Source organism: Sciurus vulgaris (genome assembly GCF_902686455.1).
Source record: "Sciurus vulgaris genome assembly, chromosome: 13".
Lineage (NCBI taxonomy): Eukaryota > Metazoa > Chordata > Mammalia > Rodentia > Sciuridae > Sciurus > Sciurus vulgaris.
Genome location: NC_136474.1, coordinates 30,486,821 through 30,512,932, shown reverse-complemented (window position 1 = coordinate 30,512,932; position 26,112 = coordinate 30,486,821). Strand labels below are relative to the sequence as shown.

Below are 26,112 nucleotides of genomic sequence, written 5' to 3'. Positions count from 1 at the left end.
TTGCTAGCATCACTGCTCTTATACTTTGGGGTCATTATTAAGTAAAATAAGGGTTATTTAAACACAAGTACTGCAGTAGCATGATAGTTGATCTGATGACTGAGATAGCTCGTGAGTGATTAACAGGCAGGTACTGTGTACGGTATGGATGTGATGGACAAAGGGATGTATGTTCACATTCTGTGGGAGATGGAGTTGGATGGTGTGAGATTTCATCATGAGACTGAAAATAGAATGCAGTTTAGAATGGAGAAAGTATTTTCTTTTTTCCTGTAATTTTTTTCAAGTGGGATTGAGGCCAAGTGCATATAACTAAAAGTGTAGAAAGCAATTGTGGGAAGGAGGAACTACTATATTCTCTTTCCCCATGTTAAAAATGCCATCCATTTTCCATTAAGAAGTCAGCAGTCTTATTCTTTTTAAAGATATTTGTCTTTTTTCTTTGTAAGCTTCAAAGATTTTCTTTTTTTCTTTGGCTTTCAGCAGTTAGTCTTGGTATGGTTTCTTCCTCTCTTCCCCATTCTTCATTGATGTGTTATAATTATATCTCTTAGTGTGACTTGTTACAAATTTGCAAATGTACATTATATAAAAATATAATTTGGTCAGTATCATTCCCCAGTATTTTCCCTTTCCCTGTCCTCCCTCCCCCTCGTCCCTTTCCTCTACTTTACTAGTCTCTTATTTTCATGAGACCAGCACCCCCCTTCTTTTCCTTTATTCTCTCTGGCTTCCACATATGAGAGAAAACATATGACCTTCACCTTTTTAAGTTTGGCTTATTTTCCTTAACATAATGCTTTCAAGTTCCATCTGTTTTCCTATAAATGATATAATTTCATTCTTTATGGATGAATAGAACTCATTGTGTATATATGCCACATTTATTTTGAGTGTCCATTCATTTGGCTAATATGACTTGTACTGCTATAAACATGGCTGTGCATGCATGACTATGTATGATAACTTCAATTCTTTAGGATAAATTTACCAAGGAGTGTTATAGCTGGGTCATGTGGTGGTTCCATTCTTAGTCTTTTGAAGAACCTCCATAATGATTTCCATAGTGATTTTACTAATTTACAGTCCCATCAATAATGTAAAAATGTTCCTTTTCCCCCAAATCCTCTCCAGCATTTATTATTGTTTATGTTCTTGAGGACTGCCATTCTAACTGGAGTGAGATGAAATCTCAGCATCGTTTTGATTTGCATTTCCCTAATTGCCAAAGATGAACATTTTCTTATTTGTTGGCTACATGTATTTCTTCTTTTTGAGAAGTATCTATTTAGTTCATTTGCCCATTAATTGATTGGGTTACTTCTTTTCTGGTGGTAAAGCTTTTTGAGTTCTTTACATATATTGAATATTAATCTTCTGTCAGAAGAATAGCTGGCAAAGATTTCTTCCCATTCTGTAGCCTCCCTATTTGTGCTCTGAATTATTTCCTTTGCTGTACAAAAGCTTTTTAATATGATGCCATCCCATTTATTAATCCTTGGTATTATTTCCTGAACTTTAGGAATCGTATTGAGGAAGTCAGTGCCTGTACCTACCTGTATGTAGGGAATGTTGACCATATTATGTTTTAGTCTAGGAATTGTGAAGTATCTGTTCTAATATTTAGGTTTTTGATCCATTTTGAATTGACTTCTGTGAAGAATTAGATATAGGAATCTAGTCTTTTTCTTCCTTGTATAGATAACCAGTTTCCCCATCACCATTTGTTAAAAGTCTTTTTTCCAACATAGTTTTCATACCTTCGTCAATAATTGGTCAATAATTGACTGCATCTATGTGGGGTTTGTCTCTGTGTCTTCTATTCTGTTCCATCGGTCAGTGTGTCTGTTTTTATGCCAGTACCATGCAGTTTTTGCTAGCGTATCTCTAGTGTAATTTGTAGTCGGGTATTGTGATGCTTCCAACATTGCTTTTCTTAGAATTGCTTTGGCTGTTCTGGGTCTTTAATTCTTTCAGATAAATTTTAGGAGTGTTTTTAGTAGTTCTGTGGAGAAACTCACTGGTGTTTTGATGGGGATTGCATTGCATCTGTATTTTGCTTTTGTAATATGGCCTTTTATTGGTATTCATTCTACCTACCCATCAACATGGGAGCTCCTTCCATCATTTAGTGTCATCTTCAGTTTCTTTCTTCAGTATTCTAAAATTTTCAGTGTGAAGGTATTTCACCTTGTTGGTCAGATTATTCCTAGATATTTATTTATTTATTTTTTGAGTCTGTTGCGAATGGAATTATTTTCTTGATTTTGTTTTCACCTTATTGTTGCATAGGAAAGTTGTTAATTTGTGTGTTTTGATTTTGTATTCTGCTATTTGCTGAATTTGTTTATTAGTCTAGCAGACTTCTGGTGGAGCCTTTTGGATCTTCTAAGTTTAAGATCATATTATCTGCAAATAATGATAATTTGACTTCTTTCTTTCCCATTTGTAGCCCCTTTATTTTCTTCTCTTTTCTAATTGCTCTGGCTAGAATTTCTGGTACTATATTGAATAGGAATGGTGATTCTGTCTTGTTCTAGATTTTAGAGGGTGTGCTTTCGTTTTTTACCCATTTGCTGTGGTACTGAATATGAGTTTATTTTATATAGCCTTTATGATGTTGAGTAAGTTCCTTCTATCCCTCATTTTTTCAGTGTTTTTATCATGAATAGGTGCTGAATTTTGTCGAAGACTTTCTCTACATCTTTTGAAAATGATCATGATTTTTGTCCTTAATTTTATTCATGTGGTGAATTTTATGTATTGATTTGCATACGTTAAATCTTGCGTCTCTGGAATGAAACCATCTTGGTTATGATGTATAGTCTTCTTAATGTGTTGTTAAATGTGATTTGCTAATATATTTTTAATGATTTTTACATCTGTGTTCATCAGGGATATCGGTCTGTAGTTTTTCTTCCTTGATTTGTTCTTATCTGGTTTTGATATCAAAACTGGCTTCTTAGAATGAAATTGGAAGTGTTCACTCCTTTCTGTTTCATGGAATAATTTGAGGAACATTGTCATTAGTTCTCTGAATGTCTGGTAGAATTCAACTGAGATCCATCTGGCCCTGGGCTTTTCTCTGTTGGAAGCCTTTTGATTTCTGCTTCTATTTCATTGATTATTTTTGGTCTGGTTAGGTTTTCTATATCTTCCTGTTTCCATTTGGGCAGGTCATATGTGTCTTTGTCGAGAAATATATTGATTTCTTTTAGGTTTTCCAATTTATTGGTGTTTAAGTATTCAAAGCAGTTTTTAATGATCCTCTGAGTTACTCTGATGCCTGTGGTGATTTCTCCTTTTTCATCTCCAATTTTATTGATTTGGATCTTCTTCTCCCGTTTTCTTTTCATCAGTTTGGCTGAGAGCTTATCTATTTTGCTTATCTCTTTAAATCTTCATTGATCCCATGCTTTTTAAAAAATTCAGCATATCATTGATTTCAGCTCTGATTTTAATTATTTCCTTCTACTGGTTTTGAAATTGTTTTGTTATTGTTTTTCTGTGGTCTTGAGGTGCATCATTAGGTTATCTTTTTGAGATCTTTTGGATTTTTGCATGCAAGTACTCAGGTATAAACTTTCCTCTTAGAATTGCCTTCACAGTGTCTCAGAGGTTTTGGTATGTTCTATCACTGTTCTCATTTGTTTCTAATATTTTTAAACTATCTCCCCTGACTTTTATCACTTATTCATCATTTAAAAATGTATTGTTCAATCTCTATGCTTGTGTTTATATAGTTTTGGTGCTTTTTTTGTATTGATTTCTAATTTTGACCCATTATGATCAGATGAGATGCAAGGAATTATATAAAATTATTTATTTATTTTTTTGGTATTTGCTTGGAGTTGCTTTGTAGCCTAAAATGTGGTCTGTTTTGGAGAAGGTTTCATGAGTAGCTGAGAAGAAAGTGAGTTCTGCCATTGTTGGCTGCATTATTTCACAGATGTCTAAGTTCATTTGATTTATAATAATTCTTAGGTCTGAAGAGTCTATAATAATTCTTAGTCTGAAACTTGTCTGGATGACCTGTCTATTGGTGGGAGAAGTGTTAAAATCACCTGGTATTACTGTACTGGAGTCTGAATCCTTAAGTTGAGTATTATCTGTTCTGTGTAATTATGTGCATAAATATTTACTATCATTACATTTCTTTGAATTCCCTTTACTAGTCTGAAGTGACCTTAGTCTCTCCTGATTAATTTTGGCTTGAAGTCTGCTTTGTCAGATGTGAAAGTAGCTACTCCTGAGGCTCATTTTCAGGCTTTATTTGTAGCATGTGTATGTATGCCTATAAGGTGAGTCTTGCAAACAGCATGTAGTTGGATCTTGTTTTTTTTTTTTTTTTAACCATTCTGCCAGCCTATGCCTCCTAATTGGAAAGTTGAGACCATTTACATTAATTGTTATTATATAGAGAGGTTTATTAATTCCTGCCACTTTGTTCTATTTCTAATGTTTAATTTGGTCATGTTTCTCCTTTGCCTTAGATGCTTTTCTAATGAGATTTGTCCATTCAAGTGCTCTGGAGTCTGTTTTTGATTTCTTTTGTTTATAGTATTTAAGTATTTTCTGTAGTGGTGGCTTAGTAGTCATGAATTCTTTTTAATTTCTACCTAACTTGGAAGGTCCTTATTTCATCTTCAACTCTGAAGCGTAGCTTTGCAGGATATAGCAATCTTGACTGACAGTTATTTTATTTCGGGGTCTGGAGCACATCATTCATTCCATGTGTTCCTTGAGTTTAGAGTTTGCTGAAAAATCAGGAGTAATTATGATTGGCTTGCCCCTAAATGTGATATTATTATTCTGTGGTTTTCAATATTTTATTCTTGCTCAGTATGTTAGGCATTTTGATTACAATGTGTCTTTGAGAAATTCTTTTTTTTGGGGGGGGGGGGGGGGCCAGGGTTGAACTCAGGGGCACTTGACCACGAAGCCACATCTCCAGCCCTATTATTTTTTTATATTTTATTTAGAGATAGGGTTTGAGTAGCTGAGTGCCTTCTTTTTTGCTGAAGTAGGCTTTGAACTTGCGATCCTCCTGCCTCAGCCTCCCGAGCTGCTGGGATTGTTTCGGAGCTTAGGTGTACTTTAGAAACTTGCATATCCTTCAGTAGACTCTCTTCTCTGTACTTCCTTTCTTTCCAGGATCTTGGCCTCTAACTTCTGGCCAAGGTAGAGGCTCTGGGTGCTAGTGTTTCTCTCTCCAGCTCCAGGTGATGGCAGTGATTTTTCTGGTGCTTCTTCCTACCACGGCTATTAGCCCCTTCAGTTGATAGCTCATCATATGTGGGGGAAAGGCAGGAGCTTACTCTTGTTTCCTTTTTCTCTGAATTCCCAACCTCTTGTATCCAGTCTGCCTTAGCTGATTACCTTTCTCCTTATGTATCTGTCTTCCCTATTTTCTCCTGTTTTTCATGAAAGAAGTGATCTGATGGTAACCTATTCCTTCATAGCTACAGTGGAAGTCCATGTGATTTTCTTTTCTTTTTGTGCAAAGATGTGGGTTTTATAGTTTATTGTGTGCTTATGGGATGAGTCTCTTAAAGAGTGGTGCTGTTGATGAGAGCCAAGGAAGGGATATATGCTGGGGTGGTGTCCTCAAGGAGACTAAAGGGGGTTGGGTCCATTGCAAAAGGGATGGGCTGGCCACACCATGAAGTTTGTCCATCCATAGTAACAGGAAGTGGGGTGGTGTATTGGGGTTCAGAATGTTGGCAGGTAAGTGGATTTGTGGTGGGGGCTGGTAGAATTTCTCTTTTGAGTGTTTGTTTTCTAAGTAAGGGGGTATTAGGATAGGATCTCAGATTGAAATTTGACAAGAAAAGCTGGGAAGTGGTTTGTAGAGAATTTGAGGGTGCATGGAGTAGGGGGATAAGTGGCATTGCTGGCGAGCATAGCACTCCCTTGAATTTAAAAAGTAACGTAACTGAGAAGTTCCAAGCCTTGGAGATGACTTTGTTAGTAGACAAAGGAAAGAGGAGAGGGAAACTATGTTTTTAGGTTGAAGGTGCTGTATTGGGTTATTTTCAACGTAAAAACAAAAGTGATTTAAAAAAGAATTTTAAGTAGTCTCAAAGTTACAAGTGTTTAACATTTCTTGGCGAAAGGTAATTATTTCTAAAATAAACTTTGATTCCTGAGGAAGGCTCACAATTTTGCTCTGTAGATAAGGTCACTCCAAATAACAAGAGCCTATCTTGCAGACTCTTTACTGGGACTGACGCGAGTGGATAGGCTGGGAGCAAACCTTGATTCCCTGTAGCTCGTTGACCAGTCCCTGGGGCCTCAGGGTGTGTTTTCATAGCATACTCTAAAATCAAAGTCAAATGAGATGATGTGTTTGATGGCGTGTCACCTACCCTAGGGTTCATTATGCAGTTGTGGGACCTCCTCCAGACCACATCATCCAGAGCTTCTCTCAGAACTGTTGACTTTCTTCTTGTCATGGCCTTGGCTCCTTTTCATACTATTAATCTATTCCCCACCCCATTACGGTACAACATTTAGCTACTCTTATTAAACAGTATATAATATCTGATAGGTACTAAGCAGCATTTTATATTCTCAATTAAAAATTATATTTTAAATGGCAGTGCATTAAACCATTTATTATTTCTTTTAACAAATACAAGCCTTTTTAGGCCCAACATTTTCATCTTTGGTAAATTTTAACTCTTTATGAAAAACAAATCAGGCATCCAGAAATGTTTAATAAAGACTGACATTGATCACACACCACCCAATTTAAGCAGTATGATATTACAAATAAATTGACCTCTGTGTACCTGTTGCCAGTCATCTTCTCCATAACCATCATGCACATTTTATGTTCCTAATAACCATTTTTTGTTTTGCAGTGTATGTAAAAGTTATGTTTACACTGTATCATAGTTTATTAAGTACAATAACAGTCTTACGCTTCAGAATTGCATATCTCAATTAAAACTACTTTATTGCTTAAAAATGCTATTGACTGTTGGAGCCCTCAGCAAGTTGTAGTCTTTTTTGCCCATGGAGGGCCTCACTTGGGTATTTATAGCTGCTGACTCATGAAGGTGTTGGTTGGTTGGGGTTTCTTAAGACAACAGTGGAGCCTGCCACATCCATTGATTCTTGCTTTTAGGAAAGATTTATCTGTAGCATGTGATGCTACATAATAGTATTTTATTCACAGGAGATTGTCTTTGAAAACTGGAGTCAATCCTTTCAAATCCTGCTTGTTGCTTTAACAACCAAGTTTATTCTACGCCTTTGTCTTTTGTTGTCATTTCAACAATGTTACAGCATCTTCACCAACAGTAGATTTTGTAAGAAACTGCTCTTTGCCCATTCATATGAAGCAGTTCTTCATCTGTTAATTATGTGATTACAACAATTCAGTCATATTTTCAAGCTTCACTTCTAATTCTGGTTCTTTTGCTAGTTCCCCCACTTCTGCAGTTACTTTCTCCTCAAAAATTTTGAACTTTCCAAAGTTATCGAGGAGGTTTGGAATGGACTTCTTTCAAATTCCTATTAATATTGGTGTTTTGACTTCCTCCCATAGGTTTAAAATGTTCTTAGTGGCATCTAGAATGGTGAGTCCTTTCCAAAAGGTTTTTAATTTTTTTTGCTTGGATTCATCAGGGGAATCATTAATCTATGGCAGCTAAAGCCTTAGGAAATACATTTCTTAAATAAGATGATTTCAGAGCCAAAATTATTTCTTGATCCTTGGGTTACATAATAAGTGTTTGGTTAGCAGGCATCAACCTCATTGTACATTTTCATCAGAGTTCTTGAGTAACCATGTACCAGTGAGTTGGAATCCTTTTTTTTTTTTCCTGAGCAATAGTTCTTAACTGTGGACTGGGTTTAATGATGTTGTAAACGGATATGTTGTCATTCAGGTTTTGTTGTTCTAGTTATAAAGCACAGACAGAGTAGATTTAATTTAATTCTTTAAGGATCCTAGGATGTTTGAAGTGGTCAAAAAGTGAGCCTTAGATTCAACCACCAACTGCATTATTCCCTAACAAGAGAGTTAGCCTGTCCTTTGAATCTTTGAAGTCAGAAATTTACTTCTCCTCTCTAAGAAAGTCCTGGATGGCCTCTTCTTCCAGGAGAAAGGTATTTCCTCTGCATTTGGAAACCTGCTGTGCATTGCAGCCACCTTCCTGAGGAGTCCTGGTGGGATCTTGTGGGTAACTTGCTGCAGCTCCTCCACCAGCGCTGGCTGCTTCACCTCTGTGCTGGGGAGATGTCTTCTTTCCTTAAACCGTGTGAACCTACCTCTGCTAGTTTCAGACTTTTTCTTCTGCAGCTTCCTCACCCCTCTTAGCCTTCAGTGGATTGAAGAGAGTTAGGACCTTGCTCTGGATTTGGTTTAAGGGAACATTGTAAATGGCTTAATCTTCTATCCAGACCACTAGAATTTTCTCCAGATCAGTAATGAGGCTGTTTTACTTTAGTATCATTTGTTTGTTTGTTGGAGTAGTACTTTGAATTTTCTTTAAGAATTTTCTCTTTGCATCTACAACTTGAGTGTTTGGTCCAAGAGATCTAACTTTTCTTAGCTTTCGATATACCTTCCTCAGTAAGCTTAATCACTGTTAGCTATGATTTAGCTTGATAGATATGTAATTTTTATATCCATTTGAATCCTTAGAGGCCATTATAGGATTATTAAATGACCTAATTTCAGTGCTGTCTCCCAATTAAGTTTGCTTGTCTTATAAGAGCTTGGTTTGTGGTACCTCAAAATAATAGCATGTAAGATCACTGATCACAGATCAGCTTAACAGATATAATAGTGCTGAAAAAGTTTGCTATGTGAGAATTACTGAAGTGGTGCAGATACATATAGTGAGCATATGCATTTGGGAATGTGGCACCAGTAGACTTTTTGACACAAGTTGTCACAAACTTTTGATTTGTAAAAAATGTGTTATTTCTGAAATAAAACAGTGAAACTATCAAATATGACTATATTATATAAATATATGAATATATATATATAAACATATAAATATATATTATTTTGTCCTATTCATTCATACTGTGGATGTTAGGAACCTCTTCATTTTTTTTTTTTTTTTTTTTTGTTTGTTAAGAATCTTCACCTTTCATTTAAAGGGAGTACTTTATAGCTTTCCTGTGGCATATGTGAATTGCCAGCATCACTTCCTCTTCTATTTCGTGGCCATTATTAAGTAAAAGAAGGGCTACTTGCATATTAGCAGTTTATCTGAAAACCAAACCTCTAAGTGACTGATGGATGAGTTGTGTATACAGACAACATGGTCACTCTGGGAAAAAGGGATATGTTAGAACAAAAAAGTTAGATCTTCATGTTTGGGGCAAGATGGAACAGGACAACACAAGATTTCACCACACAACTCAGTAGTGTGTGATTTAAAACTTAATAATTGTTTATTTCTGGAATTTTCTACTTAATATTTTTGGACTGTGATTAACCATGGGTAGCAAACAATGTAAAGTGAAAGTGTGGATTAGGAGCTATTGCAGCTGCCCAGCAGTGGAATTGTTGGACCTGGATAGTTCCTTTGTTGGTGTTGTGAGGAACCTCCCTGTTCTCCATGAGCTTATTCCCTTAATGTGGAGATTCCCTTATCTCCACATTCTCATTTATCTTTTTGATAATAACCATTCTAACTGGCGTGAGATGATATCCTATTGTAGTTTTGTCTTTTCCCTGATGATTAGTGATATTGAGCATTTTTCCCCGTATATATGTCAATCTTTTGTATGTCTTTTGAGAAGTTTCTGTTCACATCCTTTGCCCATTTTCTAGTCATATCCTTTGCCTATTTTCTTGCTGTTGAGTTGTTTGGGCCTCTATATATTTTGATCCCTTATAGCTATGTAGTTTACAACTATTTTCTCCCCTTCTGCAGGTTGTCTGTTTACTCCTTTGAGTATTTCCTTTGCTTTGTAGAAGTTTCTTAGTTTGAAGTAAATTTTAGAATCATTTCTCTATTTTTTCTTTAGGTAGTATTCTTGTTTTAAAAACTTAGTAAGTGGTTATTATCCTGTGTATCATTCTATAAATATATCTTTGCTTCAGTAGATTTATCTGTATTTAATTTAATTCTTTTCTTTTTTATGTTATATATAGAACACTTTGCTGAATAACTATGGCCTAATTTTATTCTTTTTGATGAATATTTAGATTATTTCTAGTTCTGTGCCGTTCTACATATGCCATGTTGAATGCTACTTTGAGTATGTTTTTGTTACATGATAGAGATTTTCTGTGGGATATTTACCTGAGAACTGAGGGGCTGTCTGATATGATACGTGGTTTGTCAACTCCAGTTCTCGCTCCCCTGGGCAGTGGGTGAGTTCACAGTGCCCTGGCTCTCATCATATTTGATATTATGCCTGGTCATAATTGATTTATAATGGACTAATAAGAGTAGTTGGCCACATGTATGGTTCCTAACCCTTTGCATTCATGAGTCCAAAGCAGTGGGGGTAGAATGGCAGGGTCTTTGTGAGAACAGAGGTGCTGGCACCATTTTGTAGTCATTTATGTGTACGTTACAATGTTTATGTTTTTTTGGTGAATAATTATTTTAAAATTTCGTAGTTTCCTTTCTAGTAGAGTAAGTAACTATCTGCCAGTGTCATTTAAATACACTCTCTTACTTTAAGAATGGGAAGGGATCCTGAAACCAGAAAGCTTGAAAAATGTTGCTTCAAACATGTGACAGATGTACAAATAAACAATACTTTATTCTTGTTGAGGGTAGTCATTGGTAGGGAACCCTTAGGTGATGTAGTGCCTCTAACAGATGAAATCAGTTGACCTTTAAGTTTCATATTAATCTTAAGTAAGTTTTCAATACTTTGCTTAAAATATATTTATAACAAGATTATATTTGTAAATAAAATACTTTGCAGGTGCTGATCTTAAGGAAAGAGCCAAAATGCATTCCAGTGAAGTTGGTCCTTTTGTCTCCAAAATAAGAGCAGTGATTAATGATATAGGTAAGCATAATTAAATTCTTCTTTCAGCATGCCAAAGATGTTCTTTAATGTCAGACTTAAATAGTTGCATACTGTATTTATGTGTAAACTTTGGTCATGTACTTATATTACTCATGAGTTACAAGTGGCTGCTTTATTTGTTATTTATTTTTAATGTTGATAGCAGCTTTATTCATAACTGCCAAAAAATGGAAACAGTGACTGAATAGACTCACAAATTATAGTATGTCCATACAACACAGTATCCTCAGCAATTGAAAAGAGCAAACTCATACTTGCAGCAACATAGATGACTGTCAGACAAAGACATTATGTCGAGCAAAATAAGCTAGATACAAAAGACTATGGACAATATAACTATAAAGAAATTCAAAAGCAGGTGGAACACTTTATTGTTAAATCAAAATGCAGGTCACCTTTAAGGGAGGAAGTTTTTGACTGAAAAAGAAATGAGCAAAATCAACTCTAAAAAAATCTGATTAATGCATTATAGTTATACATAATAGTGAGGTTCATTTTGACATATTCATATGTCACATTTAATTTGAAAAATTATGTGTAATATTTTTTAATTACAGATGCCTCATATGTATCATGGCATGGCATAGGAAGGCATTGCTTAGAAAATAGAATAACTTGACATAAACCATTGGCTTGAAATATGTATAACTTTTAAATAACTGCCTACACAAAAATCTATGAATTTGTATTTTTTGTTTTTTACATAAATATGGTTATACTATTTCCTTAGAATTATAGTACATAGCAGTATACTTTATTATCAGATTTCAATTTACTATTACATACTGATCTAGTCTTAGCCAAGATTTTAAATTTTTTCTTCATTATCATAGGTTTTTAAGAATTTTCACTGTTTTTGTTATTTATTCTCAGTGAAAGTCCTTTTACATAGGGTTAGAATCTTAAACATGAAGTTGCTATCCCAAGTATCTTTTGTTCGTTTTGTATTTTGTAAATCCTATCAAATTCTATCCCCCAAATGTAATATTTTTTTAATTATAAATTTATTGGTACATTATAATTATATATAATAGTAGGATTCATTATGCCATATTCTTACATACACATAACATAATTTGATCTGTCTCATTCTCCATTACCTTCCTTTCTGTTCTCTTCCTCCCTCCCCCTTTTAAAAAGTTTGTCAAGAGAAAGAAAAAAGACATCTCAACATATTAATGTGAATTTTCCCAAGTTAGTCTTGCTTTCCCCCTCTGTAAGTTGTCTTTTTCAAATCCTTCATCCTCTTGTAGGATTATTAATAAATATTTAATTTAAAGATTTTTTTGAAAATATTGCTGGGAATCAAACTATGTCCTCTGACGAGACAGGCAAGTTCTCTGCCACTGAGTTATACCCCAAACCCTAAGAGAAATTTGTCCATTAATCTTTTGTTCAGTGTGTTACAGGTGATGTCGTTTCATGTGCCACCCCAATTTGAGTCCATTAGCTTTAAATTTAAAACTTAGTATCTATACAAGATTCCCATCATTATTTTTTTTCCTTGAAGATTTTCTTTGTTGAATCTCATACTTTAATTCTTCCAGATGAATTTAGTACAATTTTTTTTAAAGCAAAGAGAAAAAAATACTCCATTGGGTCTTTGATTTTAATTTCACTAAACCTGACATTTTTATGATATTTAATCTTTCCAAATTTGATATGCATGGCTCAGTTTTGGAGAGTCATTCATTTGGGGTGGTGCTTTCGTTCATTTTTAAATGACTTTCAAGGAAGATTTATGATCTTCTCCACATTGGTCTTGGTCTTCTATCTTTTTCCCCCTTCACATTTATTTCTAGCTGGGTTTTTTTTTTTTTTTTAGCATTTATGCCTTTTGAATGTGATCCTCCTATTTTTATTGCAGTCTTAATATTACAGGTTCATAGGACAGTTACTAAATTTTTATGTGGTTGTTTTATATTAGGCCAATTTAGTAATTACTTGCATTATTGCTTCTGTAATTAATTCCCTTGTATTTTCCACATGAAATCTTCATTGTCTTATCAATAATTATCTATGAATAATGCATTTTTTATCTTTTATTTTCCCTGTATTTTTATTGGTATATTATGATTGTACATAATAGTGGGATTCATTATTACAAATCTGTACATGCATATGATCCCAATAATTTACTCAACATATTTTTAATAATTTTTTCTTATATTGGCTTAGACCCTTTATAATATTCATTTGTTGAGGTGAGTGTGTTCATCCTTATCTGTTTTGACTTTGGTGAGTGCCTTTAATACTTTGCAGGTATTTATCAAATTCAGGCAGGAGTTTGTTATCTGTTTTTTAGTTAAGAATTTTGTCAAAAGCTTTTAAAATGTCAATTGGTATACATTAGAATTTAGCTCAATTAGCCTGTAATGTACAGAGTTATGTTAATAGACTTAACCAGTGCTGCACTGGCTTGGTGACTAGAATAAGCCCTACCTGGTCATTGTAATTATTAGGGGTGGAGCTTGTTTTTAATATGGATCAATTTTGAACATTTTTGTTGTAATCACAAATGAGATTGGTCTAATTTTTTTGTTGTTACTCTTTTCTGGTTTGTTAACAGTTTTATTTTGTTCATAGAGCATGGTGAGGGCTTTCCATCTTTTTCTGTGCTGTGTATATTTGTACTCTCTTCTTGACCGGTAGAATTTATTACATCTTGGGGCCCTATGTGATTTTATTAATGTCATCCCACACACACCCCCTTTTTTTTGGCTAAGACTTAAATCTTTTTGGTTTGATTTCCATAGCAGTTATCAACTTAATTACCTATTTTTCCTAATATATATTCTGTGCTAGTATTGCTTAGACCCCTCCTTGCTTCTCTTTCCAGCTTAAAACTCAAGTTCAGATTCTCCTGAGGCAGAGCACGGATTTAGTTTAAAATTGATCAGGGAGCTCAATTCTGGAGTAAAAGTTCATGCCCTTGTAACTTTTTAAATATTGAATTTTAAATTAACATGGGTCTCATTGTCTAAGTCACCTTAATTTTTTTTTTCTAGAATCTCTATGTATAACTTCTGAACTTAGGGGTCTGGGGATATAGCTCAGTGGGTAGAGTGCTTGCCTTGCAAGCACAAGGCCCTGGGTTCAATCCCCAGCACCGCCAAAAGAAAAGGAAAAAAATTTCTGAACTTAGAAATTTTCTGGGACTTATCTTTGCAATGAACTCCTTTTCCAAGAACTCCTCAGTATTTGCTAATAAAAATTTATTATTGCCACATTTCAATAGACCGAAAAACTTTAACAACTTTTATGATGTTCAGTGAGATTTTGAAAGGAATGTAGAATCTTAACTATCTTATGCTAACCTTTTTTTTTTTTTTTTTTTTATATTGGGAATGGAACTCAGGGGCTCTTAAGCACTGAGCCACATCCCTAACACCCCCCCCCCCCCCGGCCCCCGATCCCCTACCAATCCTTTTTATATTTTATTTAGAGACAGAGTCTCGGTTAAGTTTTTTAGGTCCTTTCTAAGTTGCTCAGGCTGGCTTTGAACTCATGATCCTTCTGCCTCAACCTCCTGAGCTTCTGGGATTACAGGCATGTGCCACTATGCCAGCCTAACCTACTTTTTTTAAGATGTGAAAACTAAAGACAGGCTGACTTTCTTAAAAGACATAGTGAGATGTTGAACATTTTTTCATAAATTTATTGATTGCTTATAGATCTTCTGTGAAGTGTCTGTTCATTTCCTTAGCCCATTTGTTGATTGGGTTATTCTTGGTGTAGAGTTTTTTGAGTTCTTTATATATTCTGGAAATCAGTGCTCTATCTGAAGTATGAGTGGCAAAACTTTTCTCTCATTCTGCAGGCTCTGTCTTCATATTGCTGATAGTTTTCTTTGCTTAGAGGAACTTTTTAGTTTGAATCTATCTCAGTTATTGATTCTTTTATTTTTTGTGCTATGGGAGTCATGTTAAGGAAGTCTGATCGTAAGCTGACATGTTGAAGATTTGGACCTAGTAATAAAAGAAATGCAAGTCAAAACTACCCTAAGATTCCATCTCACCCCAATTAGAATGGTGATTATCAAGAATTCAAGCAACAGTAGGTGTTGGCAAGGATGTGGGGAAAAAGGTACACTCATACATTGTTGGTGGTGTTGCAAATTAGTGCAGCCTCTCTGGAAAGCAGTGTGGAGATTCCTTAGAAAACTTGGAATGGAACCACCATTTGACCCAACTATCCCATTCCTATACCCAGAGGACTAAAATCAGCATACTACAGTGATGCAGCCACATCAATGTTCATAGCTGCTCAATTCACAATAGCCAGATTGTGGAACCAATCTAGATGCCCTTCAATTGATGAATGGATAAAGAAACTGTGATATATATATATATACACACACACACACAATGGAATATTTCTCAGCAATAAAGAATAATAAAATTATGGCATTTGCAGGCAAATGGATGAAATTGGAGAATATCATGCTAAGTGAGATAAGCCGATCTCAAAAAACCAAAGGATGAATGATCTCACTGATAAGTGGATGATGATTTGTAATGGGGGGTGGGAGGGAGGCAAGAATGGAGGAAGGAGGGACTGTATAGAGGAAAAAGAGGGGTGGGTGGGGTGGGGGGAGGAAAAAATAACAGAATGAATCAAACACCATTACCCTATGTAAATGTATGATTACACAAATGGTATGCCTCTACTTCATGTACAAACAGAGAAACGATGTACCCCATTTGTTTACAATAAAAAAAAAAAAAAAGACAGCGATACGATAGGCTTTGTGGGCAGTGTGATCTCTGTTGCAGCTACTCAAGTTTGACATTACAGTGTAAAAGGAAACTCAGATCATGTTTAAACATTTGTATAAGCATATGTGCACGGCTCTTTTTACAGTAAAGTTTTATGCATACTGAAATTTGCTTTTGTCATGAAGTGGTATTTAAAATTTTTGTTAGCCATGTGAAAATATAAAGAGCATTTTTAGCTTATAGTTTGTACTAAAATGAAATTAAGCACTGACCTACCCTCCCTTTTTAAATCTCATGTTTTTTTCTTTTTTATTTTTCCTCGTTTGAAATTAATTCTACCTTCCATTCTTTTAATATGTTGATTTAAAAAATCTACTGATTTCCAGTTCTAACTTGGACAGCTTGCTGCATGGTTGACTCAGAAAATTTTCATTGTTATTTGGAGACTTAAGGGTTTTATGGCCCTTATATTCTGTGGTAGAGAGCTTAAGATACTGCACCTAGGGATTTGCATTCTTGGTAAGATTTAGGAACCAGAAGGCAGCTTAAAACTTGCTAATGAGGGCTAGGGCTGTAGCTCAGTGGTGGAGCACTTGCTAGCATGTGTGAGGGCCTGTTTGATCCTCAGCACCACATAAAAATAAATAAGAGTGTCCATCTACAACTAAAAAAAATTTTTTTAAAAGAACTTGCTAATGAGTAGAGGGGTATAGAGTAGGAAGAAAAAACAAAGCCAGAAGTTCCTCAAGTCATAAAAAATGGAAGGAGTAAAAAGAAGCATACACTTAGAACAAATTAAGTAGTAAGATTTTGAAATAAATCTGATGATTACCATTAATATCATTCAATTAAACTTGCTGTTTAAAGTTAAAATCAGTTGTATATTGTCAATAGTAGCCACATCTTGTATGGCTATTTTTGTACCAGAAGATTGCTAACCAAAAGAAAGGGATAGGTAAAAATTATTATTAGAGAGTTACTACATATGATAAAAGGTTGTTTTTCAGGAAGCATAACCCTAAACCTGTGTATATCTGAAAATGAATGTCTCACAATATAAAGTATACAGATAAAATGATTCAGAAAATTTGGCAGATTTATTATCAGCAAAATTATAACATTGTAGATAATTTCAACTCATCTCCTTCAATTTATTATGAGGTTAAAACGACAAAGTTAACAAAGATAATGATTTAAACATGATTACCAAGTTTGGTTTAATGAACACTTACCCCAAATTAGAGAAGATGTATTGTTCCCATGAATACAAGAAATGTTAAATAAAATGTGTCATGCTGGCCCCCAAAGTTTGTTAAATTTCAGAAAATTGATACGTAGAGACCATGTTTGCTGTTCACAACGCAGGTAAGTTAGAAATAAAATATACTGACATAGAAAACCAAATGTTTGTCACTTTAAAAGAAACTGCTAAATAGCTCATGAGCCAAAGAAGGAATTGGAAGAAAAAAAAATTCTAAGAATAAATGATTAGGCCAAGCATGGTGATGCACGCCTATAATCCCATTGACTCTGGAGACTGAGGCGGGAGGAATGCAAATTAGAGGCTAGCCATAGCATCTTAGTGAGACATTGTCTCAAAATAAAAATAAAAAAGGACTGGGGGTATAGCTCAGTGGTAAAGCACCCCTGGGTTAAATTCCCAGTACTGGGGGTGGGGAGAAGAAGAGGAGAGGAAAGGGGAAGGGGTGTAGGGGAGGAGGAGGAGGAGAAGGAGGATTGATTTTATATATACAAATACATGAGATTTGGTTAAAGTCGTACTTGAGGGAAAAATGTTAGTAAGAGAAAAGCCAGTGACAATAAATAACTAAGCTTTACCTTTAAAAGTTATTTTGAGAAGTTGTGAATCCAAGAAAGTTCAGGGAAGGAACAATACAAGGAACAGAAATTAGAGGCATAGAAGACAAATACCATAGAGAAGGACAAGTCCTTTACATGGGAGTACAGTATATTTAATAATATATGCTGCAGATGAAAAAAGACAAGATTATAGACACTGCAGGGACTGTGAAGATAAAAAGATGTCTTGAGAAAACTGTTCCAGTAAACATGAAATTTTGGTTTTAAGAAGAAATCTTGGGCTGGAATATTTTTAGATATTGGAGATTTACATTTTCGCCATTTTGCTGAACTTCCAAGGAACAGATCATTACAATCTTATAAATGATTCTACAGTATAATCTAGTGAGAATTTATTTCTAAACTAATCTTTTCATACCCATATCCTCATTTTATACTTGTGTACCCTTTATTCCTAAGTATAAAAGAAAAAGTGGGAGAAAGGAATATGAGGAACTTGTCTGTGTGTGTATAGGTGAAATCTAGCAGGTTGTCAAAAAGACCAAGGAATTTAGGGGTGGTTTCTAGTTGAAAATATTTAATTTTATTTACAACATTCAGCAATTAAGAGCATATGTACACTTCAGTAGATTGAGTGAAAGCATGTGAGAAATATCAACATTTATTCATGAAAAAAAGCTCACAGTTAATTAGAAGTAAAGGAAACTTATTAGCCTGATGAAAGGTATTTGTTTCTTAATATTAAAATATTAGAAACTATTTCCTAAAGTCATGAATGAGTCAGGAGACCACCCCCATCACCTCTGTCCAGTACTGTTCTGAAGTCCTATCAGTGTAGAAAGGTAGGATAAATAAAGACTGAAAAAGAAGAAACAACACTTTCCTTCTCAAGTGGTATGAGTTATCTCCATCACAAAGCTAAAAGGATCAACTGGACATAGTGAGATGCACCACATGCAGTCTCAACTACTTGGGAAGCTTTGGCAGGAAAATTGCAAGTTTGAGGCCAGCCTAGGAGACTTAGTGAGACCCTGTGTCAAAATATAATTTTCCCTCAAAAAGAACTAGGGATGTGAGGTCCTGGGTTCAATCTCTGGCATCTCAGAAAAACAAAAACAAAACTACAGATTCTCAGCATTGATTTAGTGAGGAAAGTGAGCAATAAGTAGCTCCAAGTAGCCAATACTCCTACTAAAGATGAAGGAAATGAGGAGGTCTTATCTTATTAGTATTCAATACTTATTTTAATGATATAGATATTAGGATGACATTATTTGCTTTGGGATAGACAGGTGACCCAGTGGAGTGGAACACTGTCCTTCTTAGGATTAGGCCCTGGGAAATAGATTTGGAATCTGTACAGGTGAAAGAAGATGTGAGGCACAGTGGGATAGTAGACATGCTTTATTCACAGGCAGTAGCAGCCCTCAGCCTGAGTCTTTACACAGGTCTTTATTAGATGCAGGCCAAACAAAGAAGGCACAGTGCCAACAGGTTACATAAGTAAATGCATGCATATAAGCAGATGCTGATGATCTTGAGTCATATGCTGAATCAAGATGTTTATGACCTTGACTATATACTAAAACATAGCTGGCCAGAAACTCAGTGAAGAAGCCTAACTATAGCCTCTTGGATCTGCTTCACAAACGTGGAACCCCAAACAGACCCACCCAAGTAGGGAAGCTGAGATATGACAGAGGAGGCAATGTGAATGGGTAGGGAATGGCAGACTTATTAAGAAAGACAGTAATTAATGGTAACTTATTAATTAATTAATTACAAAAATAAAGCTTATCATTTTGATGGAGTGAAGAATTTCTTAAAACACAAACATAACACATGAAAGGAAACATTGATAAATTGTACCAAATTAAACTTAAGAACACGTATTCATTAAAACATACTGTACAAGAGGTTTTCAAGATGGTGGACTAGAGGGTGGCTGCAATTCATGTTGCTCCAGGATTCAGGATTCAAAAGAGGAGATACTGAGAGACTTGGGACCAACTCAAAGCAGCTGGGTGTGTCTCTCCCATTGGGGAGGCGTCCTGGATGGGGCGGTAGTCCCGGAACGCAGGGAACTTTGTGAAGTAGAGCTGCCCGGTGAGACACCCCTCCCCCCGCTGGAGCAGTGAACTTGGACAACTGGGAGCATCTTAGAGGAGGCCGCTCAGCATAGCACTTGGACTCAGAGCAACCACTGGGGCTCCGGGCGGCTGACCAGAGGAGGAGCTGCGAGGAGAGCTGTTTGAACTCAGAGCGACTACTCCTGAACAACGGGGCCTCCCGGGAGGAGGAGGAGGAGGAGCGTGGCCGCTTGGACTCGGAGTAACTGTACCAGAGCTACGGGCGGCTGCCAGAGGAGGAGCTGCATGGAGAGCTGCTTGGACTCAAAGCGACCACTCCTGAACACCGGGGCCTGCCCTGAGGAGGAGGAGGAGGAGTGCGGTGGATCGCTTGGACTCGCAGTGACTGCATCAGAGCTCCAGGCGGCTGCTCAGAGGAGGAGGCAAGTGGTGAGTTGTTTGGACTCAAAGTGACCACTCCTGAATACTGGGGGGCTGCCCGGAGGAGGAGGAGGAACGGGGCGGGTCACTTGAACTCGGAGTGACTGCCCAGGGCTATGGGTGGTTGGTGGGAGGAGGAGGCAGGCAGTGAGTTGCTTGGACTCCTAGTGACTGCACCGGAACACCGGGCGGCTGTCCAGAGGAAGAGGTGTGCGGTGGGTCACTGGGACTCAGAGCGATTATACAGGGCTCCAGGTGACTGCTCAGAGGAGGGGCCGCATAGCCAGGCAGTTAGGTGCAGAGCAGGGTCCCAGGACCTAGGAGGCTTCTTGGTGGAAGAGCCGCACAGAGACATGCTTAGGGGCGGAGTGAAATTTCCAGGACTGCGGGCAGATTCTCTGAGGAGAGGCAGCCTAAGGAGACTCGTCTGCGAAGGGTGAGGCTCCCAGGCCCAGGAGGTAGGTCCAGGCCCCTGGGAACATTGCAGAGGAAGGCAGCCCAGCCCAGGTGGTAGTTGTAGATTGAGGGGAACCTCTAGGAGGGGAACTGACCAGCGAGACCTCCCCACTGGGTGAGTCTTCCCTGCGGGGTAAGGTTTTCCCACGAGGACGGTAAAACCAGAGAAACAGGCCCAAACAGGCCTTGACTCAGCCCGCAGCCTACTTCCCCTTTGGTTGACCATTGGTCAACCAAGTGGAGGCACCTCTGCCCACTAGCAGGGAATATATCCCACTTGAAGGCCACCACCCCTAGAGAGGCAGCTTCCTTGTGGAGCACCACGCTATCATCTTCCTCCAAGACTTAAGCCTACTGAAGGCTAAGAGGGGATATACTAGAAATCTTCAGGAGCATTATAAGTCAATAGAGGAAATCTGCAATATCTCAGCAGTCCACTGATACCTGAACAATATGAGAAAACAAGGGAAGAAAATGCTGCAAACAAATCTAGATGTTACATCAATAAAACTCAATGACAGCATGGCAGAAGAAATGACAGAAAAGGAGTTCAGAATGTACATAATTAAAATGATCAGGGAAGCAAACGATGAGATGAAAGAGCAAATGCACGCACTGAATGATGAGATGAAAGAGCAAATGCAGGCATTGAATGATCGCACCAATCGACAGTTAAAAGAGCAAATACAGGAAGCAAAAGATCATTTCAATAAAGAGTTAGAGATATTAAAAAAAATATTAAAAAAAAAACAAACAAATCCTTGAAATGTAGGAAAGAATAAACCAAATTAAGAACTCCATAGAAAGCATATCCAATAGGATAGACAGAACCTCAGACATTGAAGACAAAATATTTAACCTTGAAAACAAAGTTGAACAAACAGAGAAGATGGTAAGAAATCATGAACAGAATCTACAAGAACTATGGGATATCATGAAAAGGCCAAATTTAAGAATTATTGGGATTGAGGAAGGCCTAGAGAAACAAGCCAAAGGAATGAACAATTTATTCAATGAAATAATATCAGAAAATTTCCCAAATCTGAAGAATGAAATGGAAAATCAAGTTCAAGAGGCTTATAGGACTCCAAATACACAAAATTACAACAGACCCACACCAAGGCACATTAATATGAAAATACCTAACGTACAAAATAAAGACAGAATTTTAAAGGCTGTGAGAGAAAAGAACCAAATTACATTCAGGGGGAAACCAATACGGATATCAGCAGAATTTCAGTCCAGACCCTAAAAGTTAGAAGGGCCTGGAACATTTTTCAAGCCCTGAAAGAAAATGGATGCCAACCAAGAATCTTATACCCAGCAAAACTTACCTTCAAATTTGACGATGAAATAAAATCCTTCCATGATAAACAAAAGCTAAAAGAATTTACAAAAAGAAAGCCAGCATTACAGGACATTCTCAGCAAAATATTCCATGAGGAAGAGATGAAAAACAAAGAAGCAAATCAGCAAAGGGAGGAACTATCCTAAAGGAATTGTCAAATAAAGGAGGAAACAAATTGTGTCAAACAAATAAATAAATAAATTTAAAAAATGAACCAAATGACCGGGAAACGAAATCATATCTCTATAATAACCCTGAATGTTAATGGCCTGAATTCATCAATCAAAAGACATAGACTGGCAGATTGGATTAAAAAGAAAGATCCAACAATGTGTTGCCTGTAAGAGACTCACCTCATAGAAAACGATATCCATAGACTAAAGGTGAAAGGATGGGGAAAAACATACCATGTACATGGACTCAGCAAAAAAGCTGGAATATCCATCCTCATTTCAGATAATGTGGACTTCAAGCCAAAGTTAGTCAGAAGGGATAAAGAAGGACATTTCATACTGCTTAAGGAAAGCATAATTCAGCAAGATATAACAATCATAAACATCTATGCCCCAAACAGTGGCTCATCCATGTATGTCAAACAAATCCTTCTCAATTTCAGAAACCAAATAGACCATAACACACTAATACTAGGTGATTTTAACACGCCTCTCTCACCACTGGACAGATCTTCCAAACAAAAATTGAACAAAGAAACAACCATAGATCTCAATAACACAATCAATAATTTAGACATAACAGACATTTGTAGAGTATACCATCCAACCAAGAGCGAATACATTTTCTTCTCAGCAGCACATGGATCCTTCTCTAAAATAGACCATATATTATGCCACAAAGCTAATGTTAGCAAATACAAGAAGATAGAGACACTACCTTGTATTCTATCAGATCATAATGCATTGAAGTTAGAAATAAATGAAAGAGTAAAAAACTGAAACTACTCCAACACCTGGAGATTAAACAATATGCTATTATATGATGAATGAATAACAGAAGATATTAGGAAGGAAATCAAAAAATTCTTAGAGGTAAATGAGAACAAAGAAACATCATATCAAAATCTCTGGGACACTATGAAAGCAGTACTTAGAGGGAAATTTATTTCATGGCACGCATTTAATAAAAGAAGTAAAACTCAACAAATAAACGACCTAACACTACAGCTCAAAGCCCTAGAGAAAGAAGAACAGACCAGCACCAAAAGTAGTAGAAGACAGGAAATAGTTAAACTCAGAGCTAAAATCAATGAAATTGAAACAAAAGAAACAATACAAAAAATTGACAAAATAAATAGTTGGTTCTGTGAAAAAATAAACAAAATTGATAAACCTTTAGCCACACTAACAAAAAGAAGACGAGAAAAAACCCAAATCACTAAAATTCGGAATGAACAAGGAAATATCACAACAGACACGAGTGAAATACAAAACATAATTAGAAGCTAATTTGAAAACCTATACTCCAACAAAATAGAAAATTTCGAAGACATCAACAGGTTTCTAGAGACATATGAATTTCCTAAACTGAATGAGGAGGACATACACAATTTAAATAGACCGATTTCAAGTACTGAAATAGAAGAAGTCATCAATAGCCTACCAACAAAGAAAAGTCCGGGACCAGATGGGTTCTCAGCCGAGTTCTACAAAACCTTTAAAGAAGAGCTCATTCCAATACTTCTCAAAGTATTCCATAAAATAGAAGAGGAGGGAACCCTCCCAAACTCATTCTATGAAGCCAATATTACCCTGATACCTAAACCAGACAGAGACACATCGAAGAAAGAAAATTTCAGACCAGCATCCTTAATGAACATCAACGCAAAAATTGTCAACAAAATTTTAGCAAATTGTATACAAAAACATATTTAAAAGATAGTGCACCACGATCAAGTGGGTTTCATCCCAGGGATGCAAGGTTGGTTCAACATCAGGAAATCAATAAATGTAATTCACCATATCAATAGACTTAAAGTCAAGAATCACATGATTATTTCAATAGATGCAGAAAAAGCATTTGATAAAATACAGCACCTCTTCATGCTAAAAACACTAGAAAAAATAGGGATAGTGGAAACATTCCTTAACATTGTAAAGGCCATTTATGCTATGCCCATGGCTAATATCATTCTAAATGGTGAAAAACTGAAAGCATTACCCCTAAAATGTGGAACAAGGCAAGTATACCCTCTTTCACCACTTCTATTCAATATTGTCCTTGAAACTCCAGCCAGAGCAATTAGACAGACCAAAGAAATTAAAGGGATACCAATAGGAAAAGAAGAACTCAAACTATCTCTATTTGCTGATGATATGATTATATACTTAGAGGAACCAGGAAATTCCACCAGAAAAATTTAGAACTCATAAGTGAATTCAGTAAAGTAGCGGGATATAAGATCAATGCACATAAACCTAATGCATTTTTATAAGTGATGAATCTTTGGAAAGAATAATTAGGAAAACTACCCCTTTCACAATAGCCTCGACAAAAATAAAATACTTGGGAATCCGTCTCACAAAAGAGGTGAAAGACCTCTACAATGAGAACTACAGAACACTAAAGAAAGAAATTGAAGAAAACCTTAGAAGATGGAAAGATCTCCCATGTTCTTGGATAGGAAGAATTAATATTGTCAAAATGGCCATACTACCTAAAGTGCTATACAGATTCAATGCAATTGCAATTAAAATCCCAATGACGTACCGTACAGAAATATAACAAGCAATTATGAAATTCATCTGGAAGAATAAGAAACCCAGAATAGCTAAAGCAATCCTTAGCACGAAGAGTGAAACGGGGTATTGCAATACCAGATCTTCAACTCTACTACAAAGCAATAGTAACAAAAACGGCATGGTATTGGTACCAAAATAGAAAGGTAGATCAATGGTACAGAAAGAGGACACGGACACAAACCCAAATAAATACAATTTTCTCATAGTAGACAAAGGGGCCAAAAATATGCAATGGAGAATAGATAGCCTCTTCAATAAATGGTGCTTTGAGAATTGGAAATCCATATGCAACAGAATGAAACTAAACCCATATGTCTCACCTTGCACGAAACTGAACTCAAAATGGATTAAGTACCTCGGAATCAGACCAGAGATCCTGCAGATTATAGAAGAAAAAGTAGGTCCAGATCTTCAACATGTCGGCTTAGGACCAGACTTCCTCAACAGGACTCCCATAGCTCAAGAAATAAAAGCAAGAATCAATAACTGGGATAGATTCAAACTAAAAAGCTTTCTCTCAGCAAAGGAAACTATCAGCAATGCGAAGAGAGAGCCTACAGAGTGGGAGAAAATCTTTGCCAATCATACTTAAGATAGAGCACTAATCTCCAGAATCTATAAAGAACTCAAAAAACTTTACACCAAGAATACAAATAATCCAATCGACAAATGGGCTAAGGAAATGAATAGACACTTCACAGAAGATCTAGGAGCCATCAACAAACATGGAAAAATGTTGAACATCTCTAGTAATAAGAGAAATGCAAATCAAAACCACCCTAAGATTCCATCTCACCCCAATTAGAATGCGATTATCAAGAATGCAAGCAACAACAGGTGTTAGTGAGGATGTGGGGAGAAAGGTACACTTATACATTGCTGGTGGGGTTGCAAATTAGTGCAGCCACTCTGGAAAGCAGTGTGGAGATTCCTTAGAAAATTTGGAATGGAACCACCATTTGACCCAGCTATCCCTCTCCTTGGCCTATACCCAAACAACTTAAAATCAGCATACTACAGAGATACAGCCACATCAATGTTCATAGCTGCTCAATTCACAATAGCCAGACTATGGAACCAACCTAGATGTCCTTCAGTTGATGAATGGATAAAGAAACAGTGGTACATATATATATGATGGAATATTACTCAGCCATAAAGAATGATAAAATTATGGCATTTGCAGGCAAATGGATGAAATTGGAAAATATCATGCTAAGTGAGATAAGCCAATCTCCAAAAACCAAAGGACGAATGATATTGCTAATAAGTGGATGATGACACACAATGGGAGGAGGGAGGGGTTAGTGTTAGGGTTAGAGTTAGGGTTAGGGAGCGGGGCAAGAATGGAGGAAGGAAGGAGTGTATAGAGGGAAAAGAGGGGTGGGAGGGGTGGGGGGAAAGGAAGAAATAACAGAATGAATCAAACAACATTACCCTATGTAAATTTATGATTACACAAATGGTATGCCTTTACGCCA

The 26,112-nt window shown here is 36.4% G+C and overlaps 1 protein-coding gene across 7 annotated transcripts in view; it reads left to right on the top strand.

Annotated features, from left to right (window-relative positions):
- Window positions 1–26,112, top strand: part of AUH (AU RNA binding methylglutaconyl-CoA hydratase) — a 179,156-nt gene that overhangs the window by 37,013 nt on the left and 116,031 nt on the right. For 5 of the 7 annotated variants that reach the window (XM_079109297.1, XM_079109293.1, XM_079109298.1 and 2 more), the window contains one exon: window positions 10,915–11,001. The exons of the other annotated variants lie outside the window; for them this stretch is intronic. In XM_079109297.1, the coding sequence (XP_078965423.1) occupies window positions 10,915–11,001 (87 nt within the window). The remainder of the gene's footprint in view (window positions 1–10,914; window positions 11,002–26,112) is intronic. 7 annotated transcript variants of the gene reach the window in all.